Source organism: Aptenodytes patagonicus, chromosome 4, assembly GCF_965638725.1.
Source record: "Aptenodytes patagonicus chromosome 4, bAptPat1.pri.cur, whole genome shotgun sequence".
In the NCBI taxonomy this organism is placed as follows: domain Eukaryota; kingdom Metazoa; phylum Chordata; class Aves; order Sphenisciformes; family Spheniscidae; genus Aptenodytes; species Aptenodytes patagonicus.
Window position 1 is genome coordinate 13,759,244 of NC_134952.1, and position 17,913 is coordinate 13,777,156.

General features: G+C 37.4%; 2 protein-coding genes across 6 annotated transcripts in view; both read left to right on the forward strand.

The window, feature by feature from the left end:
* JAKMIP1 (janus kinase and microtubule interacting protein 1) overlaps positions 1-4,750 on the forward strand; it is a 178,211-nt gene extending 173,461 nt beyond the window's left edge. For all 5 annotated transcript variants that reach the window (XM_076335917.1, XM_076335913.1, XM_076335915.1 and 2 more), the window contains 2 exons: positions 192-2,346; positions 4,631-4,750. Coding sequence is in view for 4 of the 5 variants with exons in the window: in XM_076335913.1 (XP_076192028.1) it covers positions 192-224 (33 nt within the window). In the remaining variant the exon portion in view is untranslated. The remainder of the gene's footprint in view (positions 1-191; positions 2,347-4,630) is intronic.
* Positions 4,514-17,913, forward strand: part of C4H4orf50 (chromosome 4 C4orf50 homolog) — a 36,160-nt gene continuing 22,760 nt past the window's right edge. Inside the window, exons 1-5 of the mRNA XM_076337521.1 lie at positions 4,514-4,782; positions 7,234-7,372; positions 9,388-10,083; positions 14,857-14,997; positions 15,378-17,597. Coding sequence (XP_076193636.1) covers positions 4,514-4,782; positions 7,234-7,372; positions 9,388-10,083; positions 14,857-14,997; positions 15,378-17,597 — 3,465 coding nt within the window. The remainder of the gene's footprint in view (positions 4,783-7,233; positions 7,373-9,387; positions 10,084-14,856; positions 14,998-15,377; positions 17,598-17,913) is intronic.

Below are 17,913 nucleotides of genomic sequence, written 5' to 3' on the forward strand. Positions count from 1 at the left end.
TTTACTGATAGTAATTTTGGTTCTTGTTATTTCGAAGCTAATATAAAACTTCTAGAAAGAAATTGTGGTGTCTGTGAATTTAGGGCTGGATGCCAACACTTATTTCTAAATTAATGTTACCTATCTAAAGCTCAGCAGACTTCTTTTTTTGTTGTTTTTGTTTTCTGTTTTTGTTTTTGTTTTGTATACAGGCTATTAAAAGAACCTATGGAGTGAACAGCTGAGTCCACGTGCAAAAATATAGAAAATATTTATTGAGCAGCTTTAAAATGGTGCATTTTTTTTCATAAAACAGTTTGCATAATACTTGAAGCTGCAAAATATTTGAATTAAAAATTAGAGATTTTTTTAAAGGTATAGCTTCAAGCTGGAATGATTTGATAATCAAATAAGGACCAGCACATCATAAACACTGAAAAAAAATCTAAACAGAATTTACACTCTCACACCAATCAAACACTGGAAAAAATACAAGTGCAATTACTGGCTGCTATGTGAACTGTTATCTACCAAATGGTTTTCTTACAGTACTGAGATCTTTGTCTCCATACTGCATGCTTTCAACAAACGTCGTTTGCATTTCACCCAGGAAACACAGGATCTCCTTTTTAATATCTATATAAAAAAGCTAAGTGTTTGACAATAAGTTCTCTATAGTAAATAGCTGACAGGAAAAAACTGTTCGAAGTTGGAAACAAATAGAGATTTACAACCCTGCAGTGGTAAAATTCATACTAAATTCATAAGCTGGAAATCCACAGATGGAGAAGAGATGGGTTTTGGAGAAAGGCAAGATGGTAGATTGAACTAAGAAAACTTTGAAGTGAGTAAGAACTGTGTGGGGGGAATGATTTTTTGAATGTTTCTTGAAAATTAAGGCAATAACTTGTAAAGATAGCACTGGGAGAATGGAAGATCCCGAGGTGGCCTGAGAGGTCAGGAAAAGAGAATGCATGATGCGCTGTGCTCAGTTATCTCTTCAAGAAGAAAGAGGAGCTTGAAGAAATGGGTGTGTAGACAAATGTGATAAGCAGAGGAAGAGTTGGAAATAAATATTTGGAAATCATGGCATCCTCCCAGGTGAAATAAAAAAATGTTGACATTAAGTCAACCAGGAAGCAAAAATAGCACAACCTCAACCAGCAGAGGTAGATAAACAGTCAAGGACATTGACCACCTGAACTGCAAGAAAAATTTTGGGTGAAGCACAGATTGAAAAAATTAAAGTTGAAAAGGGTTGTTTAAGATGGAGAATGGTTAGAAAATTCAAAAAGGTTAGGCTTTTCTTTCAAAGAGGGAAAAGCAAATCATTGTTTCAGAGCTGGAAAGGCAATATGAAGAAATAGATAATTTTAATTATTTCTGGAATGTTGAGGCAAGCTCAAAATATTAAGAGCACAATATTAAAAGATAACTTTCTCCTCCCTCACATTTTCTTGAAAATCATCTTTGTGTTAAAAGGGCTACATAAAACGCTACAGAGAAATAAATCTGCTCCCATGGACACACTGGACTCCAACATGAATGTAGAGTGGAATAAGATGGTTACGATAATACATCAGACAAGGTGGAAATTATGATTGAAAAAAATAACATGAGGCAAAGAACAACCCAGGCAGCACAAAGAAAACTGAGGAAAAGTTTTGTCATAACAACTGAATATCTCACTGTTGGAGGTGCAGGAATCAGCCTCAAAAGAAGCCAGTTTTCTCAGATAATTTTTAGGCTCTGAAGTAAGACCAGGGATGTACTCTTCACAAAGAATCACCAGATGAGATCATTTACCGGCTGAAGGAGCTGAGGCACTTCACAAGAGTAATTCAGTCAGAGGCAGCAAACTGTGGCTCATGTGAGGGTCTGAATAACCGTTTCCTGGTACAAAGCACAATTTAAATTGGAAACAAGGATCATGCAGAAGTTTGGAAACTCGATCCCCAAAAGAATGTGTTGCTCACAATGTGTTGTTCAAAAGGAACAAGCATTTAGAGAATGTGTTTTCAAATACAGATTTTTCATGTTTTAGTTAAAGCTTTTAGCGGTGTGATGACGGAATGTGGAAAGTCTCCACCGCAAAAGCAAGAGTTTTGGCATTACTCTGAAGAGAAGGACCATAACTGGAGATAAACAGAGCTTGGGATAACCAAACCAGATGCTGATGAAGGAACAGAAATTGGAAAGTGTGATTCACTTGGCAAAGAAACACTCTTTTTTCTCATAGATATAGTTTTGCTCATCGCTGCTTTGGAAAAGAAACTATGAGCACAAACGTGGGATGGTCACAGCATGTGGCTGCAACGGTAAGCGCACTGCAGAGACAGGAAATGGTCTTGTTACAAAGCAGAAAAGGTACGAGCAGTTTCATTTTCTTCTTTTTTTTTTAATGTGTTTTGCTTCATTGTAATTCACATGATAGTTTTCTCAAAGAAACTGGCTGATTTGGGTGACATTTTCCATGGCATTGATGATATTTTTATTCTGTGCTGAGCTAGCAGAATTTGTAGTTTTGGAAAACTTTCCAGTCTTACTATCCATTGCATATTGATATTTATTATAGAGCTGGGAACAGGTATAATGACTATACTCAGTCCATGCAAGATGCTGGGCCTGATTTTTATTTTCTGTGACACAGGTTTTCAATAATCTCTCCCAGCTATATAAACAAATAAGGAAACAATAAGTTTCTCATTTCTGATATCAGTCGTAACAGCTTTCCTCGTTTTATGCTGAAGTACTCGGTAGTTTTCAGGATGAAGCAGCAGAAGTGTAGAGGCCTAATGGATCATGAGGTTTGAGATCAACTTTAGAAATTGTTGTATTAACTTCCATTATATCAGTGAATAAAAATGCACTTATAAACAAGAACATGTAATAGAAATATGTGAGTGGAAATCAGTGTAATGATTTTAAGTGTCAGTTTATTTCCTGCCTGGTCCATCCTCTCCACTTTTATCTGTTGGCTACTTTCTGCAAAATATACCGCTAAGAATTTTTCTTTTTACAGCTTATGAGTTGGATACTAGACTGGGGCAGAGATGAAAGTGACATGAACTTGGCTTCCACTGTAAATTGTTAATAAGCAGAGTAACAATGTCCACTATTATTATATATTCCTTTTGCAGCGGTGTTCAGGGATGCCCATTGTCAGGGAGCAGGATGTCTATTCACTTTGCAAATAATAAATACAGAGAAAATATTAGTGTCTCAAGGAGCTAAAAATCAACGATACTGTTCCATTTGGCAAATTATATGGGCCAGGGGAGAGCCATGATTATGTTGACAGGTCTCGGGAATGCATGGTCTCTGAGGAGGGACTGGGCTTGGTAAGACTAGAGAAGATCACAAAGTAGTTTGAACTTTGTTGTCCATATGGATTTATACTTTCTTTGTCTTTCCATACTTGTAGCTTTTAAGTATCATGGCTTCTCAAGGGACTGAGGAATGGCTGAATCTTTTCAGCTCTATGTCCTTGTGTGGCTGATGTAAGGCCAGTGAGTGATACAATGGGCCAAAATAATAAATTTTTATGTAATTCGCCATATATGTGAATAGCACATATCAAAACATGGGACAATAAGAGAAGAACTGTTTGTTTATTGTTTTTGCACTGATTTTGTGCTATTTTCTACTTTCAGTGGCAAAAATAACTGTTACCTTTTACTTCTTCTTCTTCTTCTTCTTCTTCTTCTTCTTCTTCTTTGCCCTGTAGATTCAGCATTTGTTTACAAAAGAAAAGAAAAGAAAAAAAGTATTTGCATTATTTCCTGGAGAATAGGTCCAAACTTAGTAGTTGAATTCCAATTACAGATCCAATTCCAAATCAATACAAAAGTAGCAAAAGCAAAGGTATTTCACAGATGCCGGTTATAGGACTAAACTTATTGAAGATAGTTTCTGTAAATGAAGGTGAACAGCAGGCTGAAGACCTTTTAGAGCTATTGCTAAAAGAGGCAAAGGAAAAGAACCAAACTTAGCTTGCCTTCCCAAGCCCAAGTTTAAAAATTCCTTTTAGGCACCTGTCAGAGGTGAAGTAGACTTCTAAGTAAAATACTGAATGCAGAATTCCAAAATACCAGTTAAATATACTGAATGTTTCTCTGAAATAGTCACAGATTGCCTTTTGAATAGGAAATATCCTTTTTAAATCTTGTATTTTGAAACAATAAAAATATCATACATTTATCCAAAATAAGTATGATTTTTCTTTTGTGATAAACATACTCAATTTTATGAACTCCTTGATTTAGTAGAAAATTATCCTCTTGTCAAAACTTTGATGCCTAACTCCATGAATTAGTCTAATTGAATCTTTTATGGGGATCTCATGTTGTGAACTGCAGCTCCTTTCATACATGCTGAATTACACTGGGGCTAATGAAATGAGACTTTATCATAAATAATATATGTGTTCAGAATCGAGAAGGACTGTTCATTTGATCATCAGAGGCTTAGACTCCTTTATTGCATGCTTAGACTGCAGTACATTGAGAACCTAATAATTTGGCATTTTTTCATCATGGATCCTTCATCTGGGAGAGAACAAGAATTTTGTTACTGTATTAAAATGCGCAGTAATGAAGGATTTGATATCCTGAATTTCAATGTTAAAACTGATACTTCCTGGATTTTCCAGGAATTAGAAGATGCAAGCATACCTGATGAACAAGTAAACAGTGCTGGAGAAGAGAATTTGAACCTCAGAATAAAAGAGCTGGAAAAGTCAGAGCAAAAACTGAAAGGTGTTCTAGAAGACTACATGGAGTCAGATTCTGTCCTAAGAAATAGGTAAATAAAAGGTTTTTTTGCATTCAAAATTAATGTGACATGACAAATGTACTCTTCCCTTTGTCCCATGTACTGGCTGTCAAATGATACATGTAAAACTAGCAAAAAGAAAGGCTTTATGTGTTTTTAGGGTGCCTGATAAGATGCATGTATAAGTGTTTTGTGTAGCTGTCAGAATAGAAATGCAATATTCAATTTTTTGGTTTTAATATTTAAATTGGATTTACAGCATGATCTAAAATCTTGTAGCAAATAACCAGACAGCTTTCTCAGGATGTTTCATTTTTAAATATTCATAAAGTGTAAATTCTGCTTGTAAAATATATCCCTTTCCTTTTAAGTTAAGATTTAATTTGAAAATTTGTGTTGCAAAAAAAGTTCCTTGTTTCCGAAAGCTTCATCTAGTTTAGTATGTTAATGCTAGTCATTACAGTAACTAAAGGTGCCATCAAGCATTAATTATGCAGTTGACTAGAATAATAAGATCAAGTTTTTGATAGTCAGCAACTGCACTGTTCTAAACAAAGCCAAATAGTTAAAAGGATAGAAAATATAAATGCCAGTCAAAATAGTTATTTGTATAATTTCTTAATTGCTTTGATTCGTCAAGGGATTTGGCCAGAAATGTTTTAATAATGGGCTTTTTGTCAAAATAATAATGAAACTTTTTCAAAATAGAAGCTTTTGTAGGAATAGGCCTGTTTTAACAAAGGTTTTTGGGGAGGGGAAGATGGGAAGAACTTTATTTAAAACCAAAACAAAGAAAGTATGAGAGAACAGTTCAAGGAGAGCAAATGACCAGCTGAAACTTGCCTGGGATATAGGAAGCCCATTTTCAGGGATCTTAGCTAGCCAGTAGAAAGAAAAGCAATCCTGTGCCTGAAGTTCTTGTGGCTGAAGCACAGACAGATGAGATGAGGAACGATGTGGAAGGCAGAACTATTGGAAAAAACAGAGAAGCAGAGTCAGTAGCTGTAACTAACCAGGGCAGAGTTTTGGGCTGATGTGGTCCAGTTTCCTTTGATATCAGTGTTAGATTATGCAGTGCCTGTGGTGGAGAGGGCCTCATCAGGTTCACTTTGATACGTGAATAGGTACTTATTTAATGATGTGTTTTCTGTCTTAATCCTATTGCTTCAGAAATATGTTTTTATCTGAGATTTTTGAATGAAGGTAGTATTGTCATGCTGGGATGGAGGTAGCAGGAAATTTTGGCAGGTAGGGGCAGTAAGACAAAGCTAGAAGATAGAAGTGAGCAGGGGAGCCGAGTGGAAGACTGTTGAAGGTTGAACGAAGAAATTCAAGGAAGAAGGTACGGTCCAGGACAGTCCTGAGAGGCACAGGGGGTAATGTGTGCATCTCTGAGATGAGAAAAGAGGAGGTTTTAGTACCTGCCACAGGAAATGAGAGACTGGAAAAAAAATTTCCTTAGCAAGAAGAGGATGTTTTGGAATTCACAACTGTTTAAAGCATTGAGAAAATTTTGATGTGCATGCTGAAAAGAAAAGGAAAACCTTGAGGAAACCATGAAGCTTGCTCTCATAAGATTATCTTAGGTATTCCTCCTGTGTAGAGGAACCCAATCACATCACACCACATCATCTTACACTACCATTTTAATAGCAACAGGTGAAGTGAACCTGTATTTTGTCAAAATCCAGCTTTGTGGACAAAGTCAACACAGTTACACATTATAGGTTTCAGTACCCACTGTGAGGTATGTTACAAGTAAGATGTTTTCCCTTCAGTCAGTAAAACACATAGTTACTCGTAGGTTACCTGTAATCTTAATTTTGATGGGAATCATTTACTGTCATCATAAAATTTGAATTTGCTCACCGTGAACCTAGCAAAATCCTATTATCAAATACATGTAGAGACCAAAGTGTTGTGGTTGTCTTTATGGTAAGTTGTTACTTCATATAGCGTGCCAAGCTTCAGTGAACATTAATCTTGTAGATGTGTTTGCTTATGGTTTTCGTATTCAGCCAGCAGAGAGAGAATTAACATAGATGTTGTCTCCTGTTTTGAGTTTCCAGCATAATGTGCAAATCCCAGTAGACTTTTAAAAATTAAGTGTTTGTTATTAGTGATCAACAATTTGTTACTATTTTATTGTTGGGAGAAAAATGGAAGAATAAAGATAAATTGATGCACTGCTGATGACTGCTTATCCATCCGGAACTGTACTGTGTGGTATTTATTTTGGACATGAGGAAAAATTTCTTTACTGAAAGAGTGGTTAAACATTGGAACAGGCTGCCCAGGGAAGTGGTTGAGTCCCCATCCCTGGAGGTATTTAAAAGACGTGTAGATGCGGCACCTCGGGACATGTTTTAGTGGGCATGTTGGTGTTGGGTTGATGGTTGGACTTGATGATCTTAGAGGTCTTTTCCAACCTTAATGATTCTATGATTTACTTAGCAAAGATCTTCATTCTCATTATCACAGGATGAAAGAGCTGGAGCTGTCACACAAAACACTTCTTGTGACGATTGATCAACTAAATGTGAAGTTGCACCAGGTTGAAAATGCAAATGTGCGTGTTAAAGGGAAACTGCGAGACATTCGGGAGGACCTGATCAACTTGGTGAGGAGGATATTGTTTCAAATGACCTAGTTTAGCTTCTCTTTGTGGTAATAATTTTTAAGTCAATCTCATCTCCAGTGACCTCTCTGTTTTTAAGCAATAAATCATCTCAGCCTTTCTCTTTTTCTACAACCAGAGGAATCAGAACTTTTTGGTCTTTTCTGCCCCACTTTCTATTTCTCTAATGTTTTTGACAGCACTGCCATTATTCCTCTCATTCGGGCCCTTGATCTTTGAGATATATGCTCCCACTGCCTTCTTTCTCCCCAGAACCCACTCAGCGTACTCCTTCTCCCTAGGTCAGACTTTATCTTTCTAGCCCCATAATAAAGCATTTTTTTGATTCCCTACCAACACAGCTAACACAGCCTGTTTTCTGTATAAAATGCAGCTGCTCAGCTTGTCATCTGACTCTTGAATTGCTCATGTATCTTCAAGCTGGGCCCCACCTGCTGTTGCATCCGCTTTAAGCTTCCTGCTTAGCTTTGTGTCCTCTTCCAGCTTTCCCAGATTGGTTTGGGTCTTGCCTTCTTTCCTGTGAGGCACTGTCATGTGGGCCACCACTCTGCAGAGCCCTGCTGGTGCGAGCCCTCCTCTGCAGAGTGACCTTCACTGGAGCAAGCTGACTTACTCCCTCATTGCCAAGAACGTCCCACTGCTGATTTCATGCCCTCGCAATCCCCTCTCCCCATGTCTGTTGTGAAATTGTCAGCTCTGCAGTGGAAAGCCTTCAGTTCTCCCAAGTGCTAGTACTTCACGTAAATATTTTGTATCAGAAAGGTCAGCTGTTGGCTGGTAACACATGTAACAGGCATTTTTACCCAGTTTGCACAGCTCATTGGATGGATCCATGAAAATAGAGAAGGAATGAAAGTTATTCAGGGATGGTCTACCATGAAAAAATGTCTTTTGATTCTGCTTATCATAAGATACACTTTCATTGTCTCAGCATTTTAAGTCAAAGTTGAATACTCTGACAGGACACTAGTACTATGCAGTACGACTCATAAGTATGAACAATAGTCTTTGCTTTTTTATTTAAAAGCGAAATGTATTTTTCAAGACCTGGGAAGCTTAGACATACATATATTCCCATCAACAGTTAACCAAACTATTAACTCACACCTACCTGACTTTGCATAACATTTCAGCCTAGTGTTCCTCCTGTCCTGTCCTTCCTGGTAAACCCCTTCGACAGGAAAATACTGGAGATCAAAAAGATTGACCTAAGGAAGTCCTTGAAGAAATACAGCAATGTCTCTGTGCCTTCAGTCTTGCTTCAAAGTTGCCACAATGGCACTATGATACTGGTGGCTCTTACTCTGCTCAAAACAAGGGCAGCATGTGAATCACAAAAGCCTCCTAAGTCTTCCATTGACATCTTTCACCTCTGTATGTCTCTGTGTTCAAACATACTTTGGTGCAAATGAAAATACCACAGTCTTTCTCAAACTGATTCAAAAGGCATCTGTTCCTTTCTCCTTTTCCAGGGGGTTCATAAAAGGAGCTGACAGATGACAGGTATGGTGAAGGGCAAAGGGCAAAAGCTTGGTCTCTGAAAAGTGCACTTGTTTTCTATAATAGAACCACAGCTTCTCTGCCTGTAACGCCTCAGTGCTACACTACTGTCAGTGTTAACGATATGTTACTGTGTAGTTCAGAGCTGGTTGTATGAATTCCATTTCAAAGGTTTCTTTTGATTTAATGTGTACTATAAAACATGCAAAAGGAAGTGTTTAAAAACTTCCTGTATTTCATGTAGTAGTAGATGTGGGTGAGTTTGTGTTTTGTTTGTTTGTTTCCTACTGACATGTTTCAGTGATGGCTGAAATGACAAAACAGTAGGTCAGTTTTGCTCTAAATGCAGGATTTTACTTTCTTTTAAAAATGTCTACTTATGTCATTCCTGAGTTTTCAGAAAACAATGGCAGAATTATTGCAAAATTAAGAAAAATTATAAGGGAAGAAGAGATTTAGTATTAAGATGTTAACTATACAACTCACTGAAATTGTAGGTTGAAAACCAAGAAAAGTCAGAGAAGAAGCAAAAGGAAAAATTACATTGGTTTCAGGAGCAGCTGAAGACAAAAGAAGATGAAATAAAAAGCCAGTCAGAGTATTTTGAGCACTACAAACAAAGGCAGACACAACAGACAGCAGTGCTGAGAGAAAGGGAATGTTACCTTCGGGGTGAGGTATCTAGGCTGGAAAAGCAAGTCCTAGATCTTAGTGCCCATATTGCGCTTTTGACATCCAAGTTAGAAGAGGGAATGGTGCAGTATCTGCAGCAGAAGCTGGAATCAGCATTCAGTGGGACTCAGGGCTATAAACGCCCTGATGTGGAGGTAATGGAATTGAAAACTTGCATTGAAAATGTGGAACATGACATGAAAAGCCACCTTGAGACATTTCAGCAGAATCTGAAGTTCTTAAGGGAAAAAGAGGAGGACAACAGAAGAGAACAGGCAGACCTGCTGACTGAACTCCAGTGCTCTCAGGACACTGAAGACTTTCTCAGAAGAAAATTGGAAGAATCTCGCCATCATGTTTATATTCTGAAATTATCTGAAATCAAACTACAGGAAAAAATGGAAGAGCTTTTGGATGAAAATAGGGCTTTAAAAGATCAAGGTAGAGTGAAGCTGAAAAAGAAGAAAGAAAAGGACTCACGACTTAAAAGATTGGAGAACGGAGATAGTGGCATTGACCTGGTAAGTAAAAATAAGGCAAAATACAGTTTTTATCTTTATCTTTTATCTTTATATCACCCTGGATTACACTTGCCATTAGATGTGCAATCGAGATGCAAGTGTGAGGCTTGTTTCCTTCCTGCATTTTTTTCCCTTAATTTCTGTTGATGCATTAGTACTTCACGGTGTCTAATTCATACACACTAGAATCAGTAGTTGGAGCTTCATTGCATCAGTGCTTTTATTAGGTGCACATTGAGGGCACTTCACAGATCTTGTTTCCTTAAGTTTTTAAGTGACATGCCCAAGGCAAAAGGTCTCAGTTGGCACTAGCAGTAGAGCCCAGGAGAACTTCTGATACCTCTGATTTGTGGACACCATTCAGTGGAGGAGTACACATATGGTTGGGTGAGTTTTCATGTGTTATTCATGCCCAAACACTGAAGAAAAAAGCACAGCTGACAATAAATCTTGTCTATGAGATTTTCTGGATAATGGTAAACAAGGGAAGATGGATACAGTATTCATGACTGGGAGTGAGTTGAGATATTCAATGGTTTGCAGCTCCATAGCATTGTGATATGCCCTGAATACACTGAATAGGACTCGTTTGCTTCAAGCACTTCACTCCAGCATTGTGTGGGAAAGCTCTGCATATGCTGTAATATGGCATTCAGCCTCTGCCAATTAATTTTGCCGACAAAGAACAATTCTTTTCACAGAGAGGATTCAGACAAAGTTTTATTTTTTATGCACTGAGGTGGAGGGTATTTTTATTTTGAGATTTGTTAAATAAAGTGAAATCAGCTAAACCTTGCACTCAGCTACCCCATTCAGATTGTGACCTGATATCCCAAGAACTCTCCTGATTTTAACTGCACTTAACCGAGAGGTAATGGGCATGAACAAAAACCCTTTAGTATGGGGGGACAATCACACTGTGAGTATTTCCAGAACTGGGAGAAGGTAGAGAGGATCTTTTGTCCGTAAAAGCCTAGAAGAAATAAAGGCAAAGTTTTTAACTTGGTAGTTGAACGCAACTTTGCAGACATAGTGATTTTGTACCATTAGTGGCTCTGTAGTCCCAAAGAAGCGAGCTCCAGGAGGTTGTCTTTGTGTGAGAGAGAAAGAGTGGTAAGATCATCCTGCAGTACCTGGCAGCACATGGGCGACCTTTGTGGAGATCTGTGCCTCACTGCATGTCTCTCCGTAGCTGCCCTGAGGTGGCAGAGGACTGACTGCTGTTGCTTATTTTTATACTTAGCCTGAACCATTGCTACGGTTACTTTAACTAGGGAGTTCACTTTCTTTTGGGAATGAAGAATAAGGTTTGAAAATATTTAAGATATTTTTAGAGGGACCTGCACTGAGTTGTACACAGGTACAACAACCAAGTGCACTACAAGGGGACTGCCCAACTAAAATCAGGAGGGCTCAGAGCTTTCAGAGCCAGGGAATAAGTAGTGGAGAATTACTATCAGTTTGAGAAAACTGACATAGGGAGAAAGTAAATGTTGAATTATTTGAAGGTGGTAAAGCAAGATATATCAACTGACTAATTGCCTGAGACTAATCCAGAAAGTCTTCAAGAAACAAGACCAAATCGCTTTCATTCTATGCTGTACCCTAATAAAAGGTTATTTTTTTCCTCTACACAAAGTTTTATAACCATTTCTTTTCTAAGTATTAATTTACAGCTGTGTTGTTGTAGGAAGTTACTGAGTCTCAATTACCCGGTCTTTGGTATAAATGAACAGGCCATAATTTGTGTTAAGCCAGTTTACTTTGTTCTGCTGCACAGTAGGTTGTGTTCCTTAAATGCTGTATGTAGCGTCAGCAGCATCAAATCTTATGTCTTCTGCATTTCTGCTTGTATTTTCCTCCTCTTTTGGTACTGCTACTAGTTCACTTGGATTTTTCTAGTAGAAAATGGCTTGAGATAGCAGGAAAATAATTTTGATATCTATGATAAAAGGAGGAGGGAGACCTCTGGTGTTGTATTATAAAAATGAAGAGGGTTTTTTCCCCTCATCTTGTGTTCTACTACCACCTATTAAAGTAGAATTTCCTAATCTCATTACATTGGTCTTGTAGTATTCAAGCCAAAATAGTTAGAAGAAAAATCCTATTTAAGCTCATCATACTCCATGAACAGCTATAAAAAAAAGAAATTGTGTGCAATACAAGAAGGATTTTCATGCTGCAATTTTTCTGGAAATCTGCTCATATATAATTTTTTAGTGAAAGAGTGAATGGGATCATTTGCCTATTTCACAGCCAGAAAAAAGTTAGTTTGTGAAGACAGGTTTATCAGACCCCTGTGGAATACACATGGTATGAAATTCCTCAGTAAACACCGTGTCATTTGAATGCCAAGCACATCAGTTATTCTTGAAAACTAGCCTTGGTCGTTATTGCATCTTCATGCAATAATATTGGATCCAATTAGGTATTTTGCTCTGGTACTGTAGAGGGGAACTGAATCTCATGGAGGGGTGTAGTCACATCAATCTTGTCAGAAATTTGAATTTCCAATATTAGTATCAGGATCCTGTCTGCAATATTCCAATTGCAGCCTATGCTTGAATGAAAAATGCACAAAAAAGCAGCTGGTACCACGTGGCTGTGTCTTGATTTATCAGGCAGTTTCTAGATGTGAACATTAGAGGCTTGTTGAAGGTGTTGGTGAAGGAAAAGTATGAAACACCAAGTGATGCACCTTTCTACAGCTTTCACATGACAGCTGAGGTTTTGATTTCACAGTATGGTGTTCCTGGCATCCAAGCATTGCATCTTTTATGTAATTTTGTGTAACTTTCTTTTGACAGAACCCACATATCAATAAAGAAAAGATATCTGGGAAGAAATAAAGGCAAACTTGCAGGCAAGGAATGAGTGTGTTTCAAGGAATTAACATTAGCTTCAATATTACTGAGAAAATGAAGGAAGAAATCTTGGAAGTGTTGTGGTTTCCACTTAAGTCATGCATGTCAGGATCTCATAATAGGGCACTATGATGTGGCAGCTGACTTGGGTTGAAATCAAAATTATTCTCACTGGTGGTCCTGTGGAAAATCAAGTGGCTTCTTCTGACTCACTATAGACTGAAGACTTTGAAGTCATCGCCTTTCCTGTCCATATGTAATTTTACAGCTGCAGCTCAGCCCAAAGGAACCAAGTTTGTTTTCTGCTGGCATTTGATGCAGAGCAGTGCAGGAAGACAAAAGTGACTGTGTTGGCTTGTTTTCTGCGCTGTAGCTGTTTTGGCTACCACCTCGATTATGTGCTTTGTTGAGAAAATCAAACCTGAGTCTTCTGTTCACTAAAAATGAGCACGGTGCATGTGAAATGTGACCTGCTGTATATCAAGCAATAAGGGTATCTGCTTTGCACCAGAAATTGTCACAATTTCCAAGTTCAATCAGGGAGGCAAGATAAATGGCAAGAACAGAATATGAAATTTACAATTAAATTACCAATGGGAAAGAATATTTTATTCGGAACGATTATTCTACTTTGAGTTCTTCCAACCTAGGAACAGTTGTCTTTGTAGCTGGGCACTGAACTATTAATCTCATTCCCTACTTGATTGGACTTTCTTTTCTCTTTGTTCATGACCATATCCTTAGTCTCTGTTCTGATAGTGTTCCATCTGCGATCTGACGTATTACATGCTTATTACTCAGATTTTCTTCCTTAACTCTTTGTAAAGTATAAAGGAAACATTAGGGGGAAGTTTAAAACCACGCCATTTACTAGAAAATGTTGGAATGAGAAAATTGTTTTAAATAATAGCAATTATAATGAAATGATGGGTCTTTTGAATGTAAAATAGCAAAGGAAATTTATGTGCCTGTTTTTCATATCAGAAACATGGTATATTTATGATGTGGGTTTTTTTTTTCTTTTCCTCCTCCTTTTCCCATTAAGAATGGAGATCTAATCCAGGATGACACTCAAAATCTGAAATGGGGAGCAGTCTTGAATTCACTCAGAAGCAGAGCTACTCAAACTCCAGTTGTGCTGCTACATGCTAAAGAGTCTGGTATGAAAACAAACTGGAATTTTTGCTTTCATTTCTGTGCAATAAAAGTGAAGATGATTTCATTCATGTGGTGTGCATGACTTAGAAGGTATAAGACCTTCTAAAAACCTCCTAATCTGGAAACTGTATCTTGGGAAGGTGAAGCAATAACTATTTGCCAGTATGATACTAGCATTTAGATACGAGCTTTCTCAAGAAATCCTAGAACTTTCAAGAAGCTGCAGAGATGAGTAATTAGGGGATACGTCCCATGTCCTGGCTGAAGTACAGTGTTTGGGAATGCTGTGCATCAGTCAGATTTGCTTTTTAGACCAAACAACATGAAAGCTCTGATCTTGGCAAATTGTATCAGGTAAATTCTTCCAACATAAATTAATGGACATTTTATAGCAACTTTCAGTGTATGCAAATGCAGACCTGCACTGGATAATTTTAACCCGTGAGTTTAACCCATGAGTTTTCATCTACCCACTGTAATGAGATGTATTTTCCATTTTTAAATGCTTGGAGAACTGGGGGACCCTAAATATACCTTATTTTAGAGCTTAATATTTATGTTTTCTTGTGAAGTTTTTTTTCTTGTTTAATGTCGTGCTTATCTCTGCATCATTGGTGATGTATGCTTCTGGTAGAGAAGGTAGTTTTGAGCTTACTCTCACTAAAATACTGTTCTGTTCAAAACATCTGGTCAGATGTTTTTGGGTTTGTTTTTCATGTAACTATCTGGGAGTGGCATTACACTTGTCCAGTGCTTTACCATAACAGAAACACCAGGATGTAGCTGTGATGGGCTAAAGCAGATGGAGGAGCTACCAGAAGAACTTCTACCAGTTTTGGAACACAATTCCAGTGCCTTTGAAAAAGTTACTGGTCTAGCTGAGATTGAGCAGGTGAGAAGAAAAGTTACCGCTATTCTTGCTATCTTTGTGCACAGTGAGTCTGTGAATTTTGAGATAAAATGAAGAGTTGGTGTATTTAAAGATGAATATAAAAGTAGCTTTAAATCATAGCTACTAAAGATGTTATTCAAGATGAATACAGGTGTGCACTAAGAAAATGATTGACTTATTTGTACCTTATTTGTATCATTACTCTCATTGCAAATTTTAAGTAATTTGAAAACTCTTTATATGGAAATATTTTTTTCTCATCTGCCTGTAATCAAGTATTTTATGGTTGAAGTGAAAAATAAATTATGATTAGCAACATAGAATGATATATCTTAGCTTATATTTTTCAGTTTGAAACATTTCTCTTTTGCTATTACCAGGTCACCCTTGGAACAAAGAGGGCAGGTACTCTAGAAGATAGTTTCACTTTGTTCAGATGTACCCCAAGGTATTGTGCAGCAAGACTGCTTCCCCCTTCCTCTGAGAAGTTAACTAATGATGAGACAAGTAAGGAAAGCAAAGATGAAGAAAACTTTTCTCTCTTGAAGGAGCAAGCTATAAATCTGCCAGCAAAGACATTCCCTGTTTCTGTGGTTGAAGCTTTGATGAGGAAGAAGCCCCAACTTACCTTGTTAGAACCTGAAAGCTACCACATATCAGCTGTCACCACTGTGAAGAAAGTGAGGAGTTTGGATTTCTGTGAGGCAAATACCACTCTTTGCTCTGATGGCCTCTGCCTTGTTGCAGAAGAAGGATTTTCTGACAAAGCTTCTGCACTTCTTCATGGAAAGATGCCTTGCACTGTGACTGAAATTTTCACTTCATCTCTAGAAAAATACAACATGGAAAAATGTTGGGAAAACAAGCAAATTCTGCCAAAAAGCATAAGTGAAAATAAATGTCTGGATAAAGTTGTTGATGATGGAAAGTATCACCAAAAAATCTTTAGAGGGACAGCTAAAGGAGAGGAAATACAGAATGAGAAAGCCCAACCACAACAGCTGACCTGTGCTCCTGAGGAAAGTTCTAAAGTTTTAAATAAAACTGAATTGATCAGACCTGGGAAGCAAGGAATAGAAGCAAAAGACAGCCTAGGTAGCCCACAGGATGTCCAAAATTTATCTGTTGCTTTTGAAGACTTGAAGAAGCATTTTGAAGGGAGTCCTGAACTAATGGAGAAACAAGGAAACCTCTCAGAAATCTGTATCTCTGATGTGAATAGGTTATATAATGGAGAAGACATAATCAAAATGGAGGAGAAAGGAGAGCAACCTCAGAAACCAACTCACCAAACAAACCCTTCCAGCAATCTTGGCCTGAAAGAAAAGAAAGACCTGAAACTATGTGAACCAAACGAGAAGAATCCCTCATGTCAAAAAATAGCTGCTGAAAACATGCAATATACATATTCTCAGAAATTTTTTTGGTCAGAGGAAGAGAGAGATCCGCTAAACACATTGTCTTCTATGCAGGAGAGGGCTGTGTGCTTAAGCAAACTGTTCCTATCAGGGAGCAATTTTTATGAGTGTTTCTGTCATCTGTCACCACTGGAAGCTGGTAATGAACATAATGCGAAAATATATGCACTGGAAAAAGTGGTGGCTGTGTATTCTCAGAGGATATTTCTACTGATGCAAGAGAATGAAAATTACTCAAAAAAAGTCTGTCTATTACAACAGGAGAATGAGAGATATGCTCAGATGATGTGTGCACTGGAAGAAGAGATGGATGCATATTTTCAATACATTGTAGCGGTAGATGATGCTAATATTGTTTCATTCCAAAACTTACTTAATGAGAAAGAAGTTGCTGGTGGATGTTATAATGACTTATCAGAAGAAAACACCATGAGCCCAGGAACATTTTTTGTTGAAACCTTCTCTAAGAACCTCTCATGTGTTGAAGAGAAAAATAGGAATTCTGAAAAAGACTCATTGACAATTGCATCAAATAAACTTCCCAGGAGTGTTTTGCCCCTGGATGGAAGGAAAACGAGGTATTTCCAGCTGCTTTCTGACCTGAAAGAAGAAAGAAGCAGATGCTTCAAAGAAATAGCTAAATTATTACAAGACAAGGAGAACTATGTAGCAAAATATAATGAATTAATACAAGAGAGAGAGGGAAATTTACGAAGAATATCTCTTTTAGAAGGTGAAAAAGAAACTTTATTGGGATGTTTGGCAGAGGTAAAGCATGAACAAGACAAGCACAGGACCTTGGTTTCAGATCTTCAAGAGTGCAAAACCAGCTGTTATCAAACTATTTCTGATTTGCAGGAGGAAAAATGTGTACTGAAAAGAGAAATAGATAGAATCAAGAAAGAAACTTCAGAACAGCTTGATGAATTTCAGAAAGCAAATGCAAACTTTATTTTAGAAAATAGCAAATTAAAAGAATTAGTGTCTTCTTTGGGTTTCACCTGTGAAGAGCTGAGAAAAGATAAAAGTTTGGGAACAAAGGAAAAGATAGTAAAACTAAAAGAAGAAAGTCAACAACATGGTCTTATGCCAAAGAAAGTTGAAACGGCATGTAACGTAACTCAGACTGAAGAAGAAGGAGTTCTGGTTATAGACCCCTCAAACTATTTCCCTGGAAAAGAGGTAAATAATAACAATGAGGAATGTTATCAAGCAGGATCTTCTAAAGAAAGGGGGAGATATAAATGTCTTTTGGAGGACAAAGCTAAATTAACTTTGTAATATAGAAAATGTTGTAACCTCTCATGTGCTGGAGATCTGAGGTACTAAAGTTAACTTTGAAATAGAAGGCAAAATACCAGAGAGTTTTTTTTCTGAATATTGTATTAGAGAGTTTTAAAGTGATACAGCAAGCTACAAAGTTAAAAATAATACTTAAAAGAGTGCATTGTTCAGGCATTTTTAAAATTATTTATCTTCTTGCAAAAGTAAAAGCTTC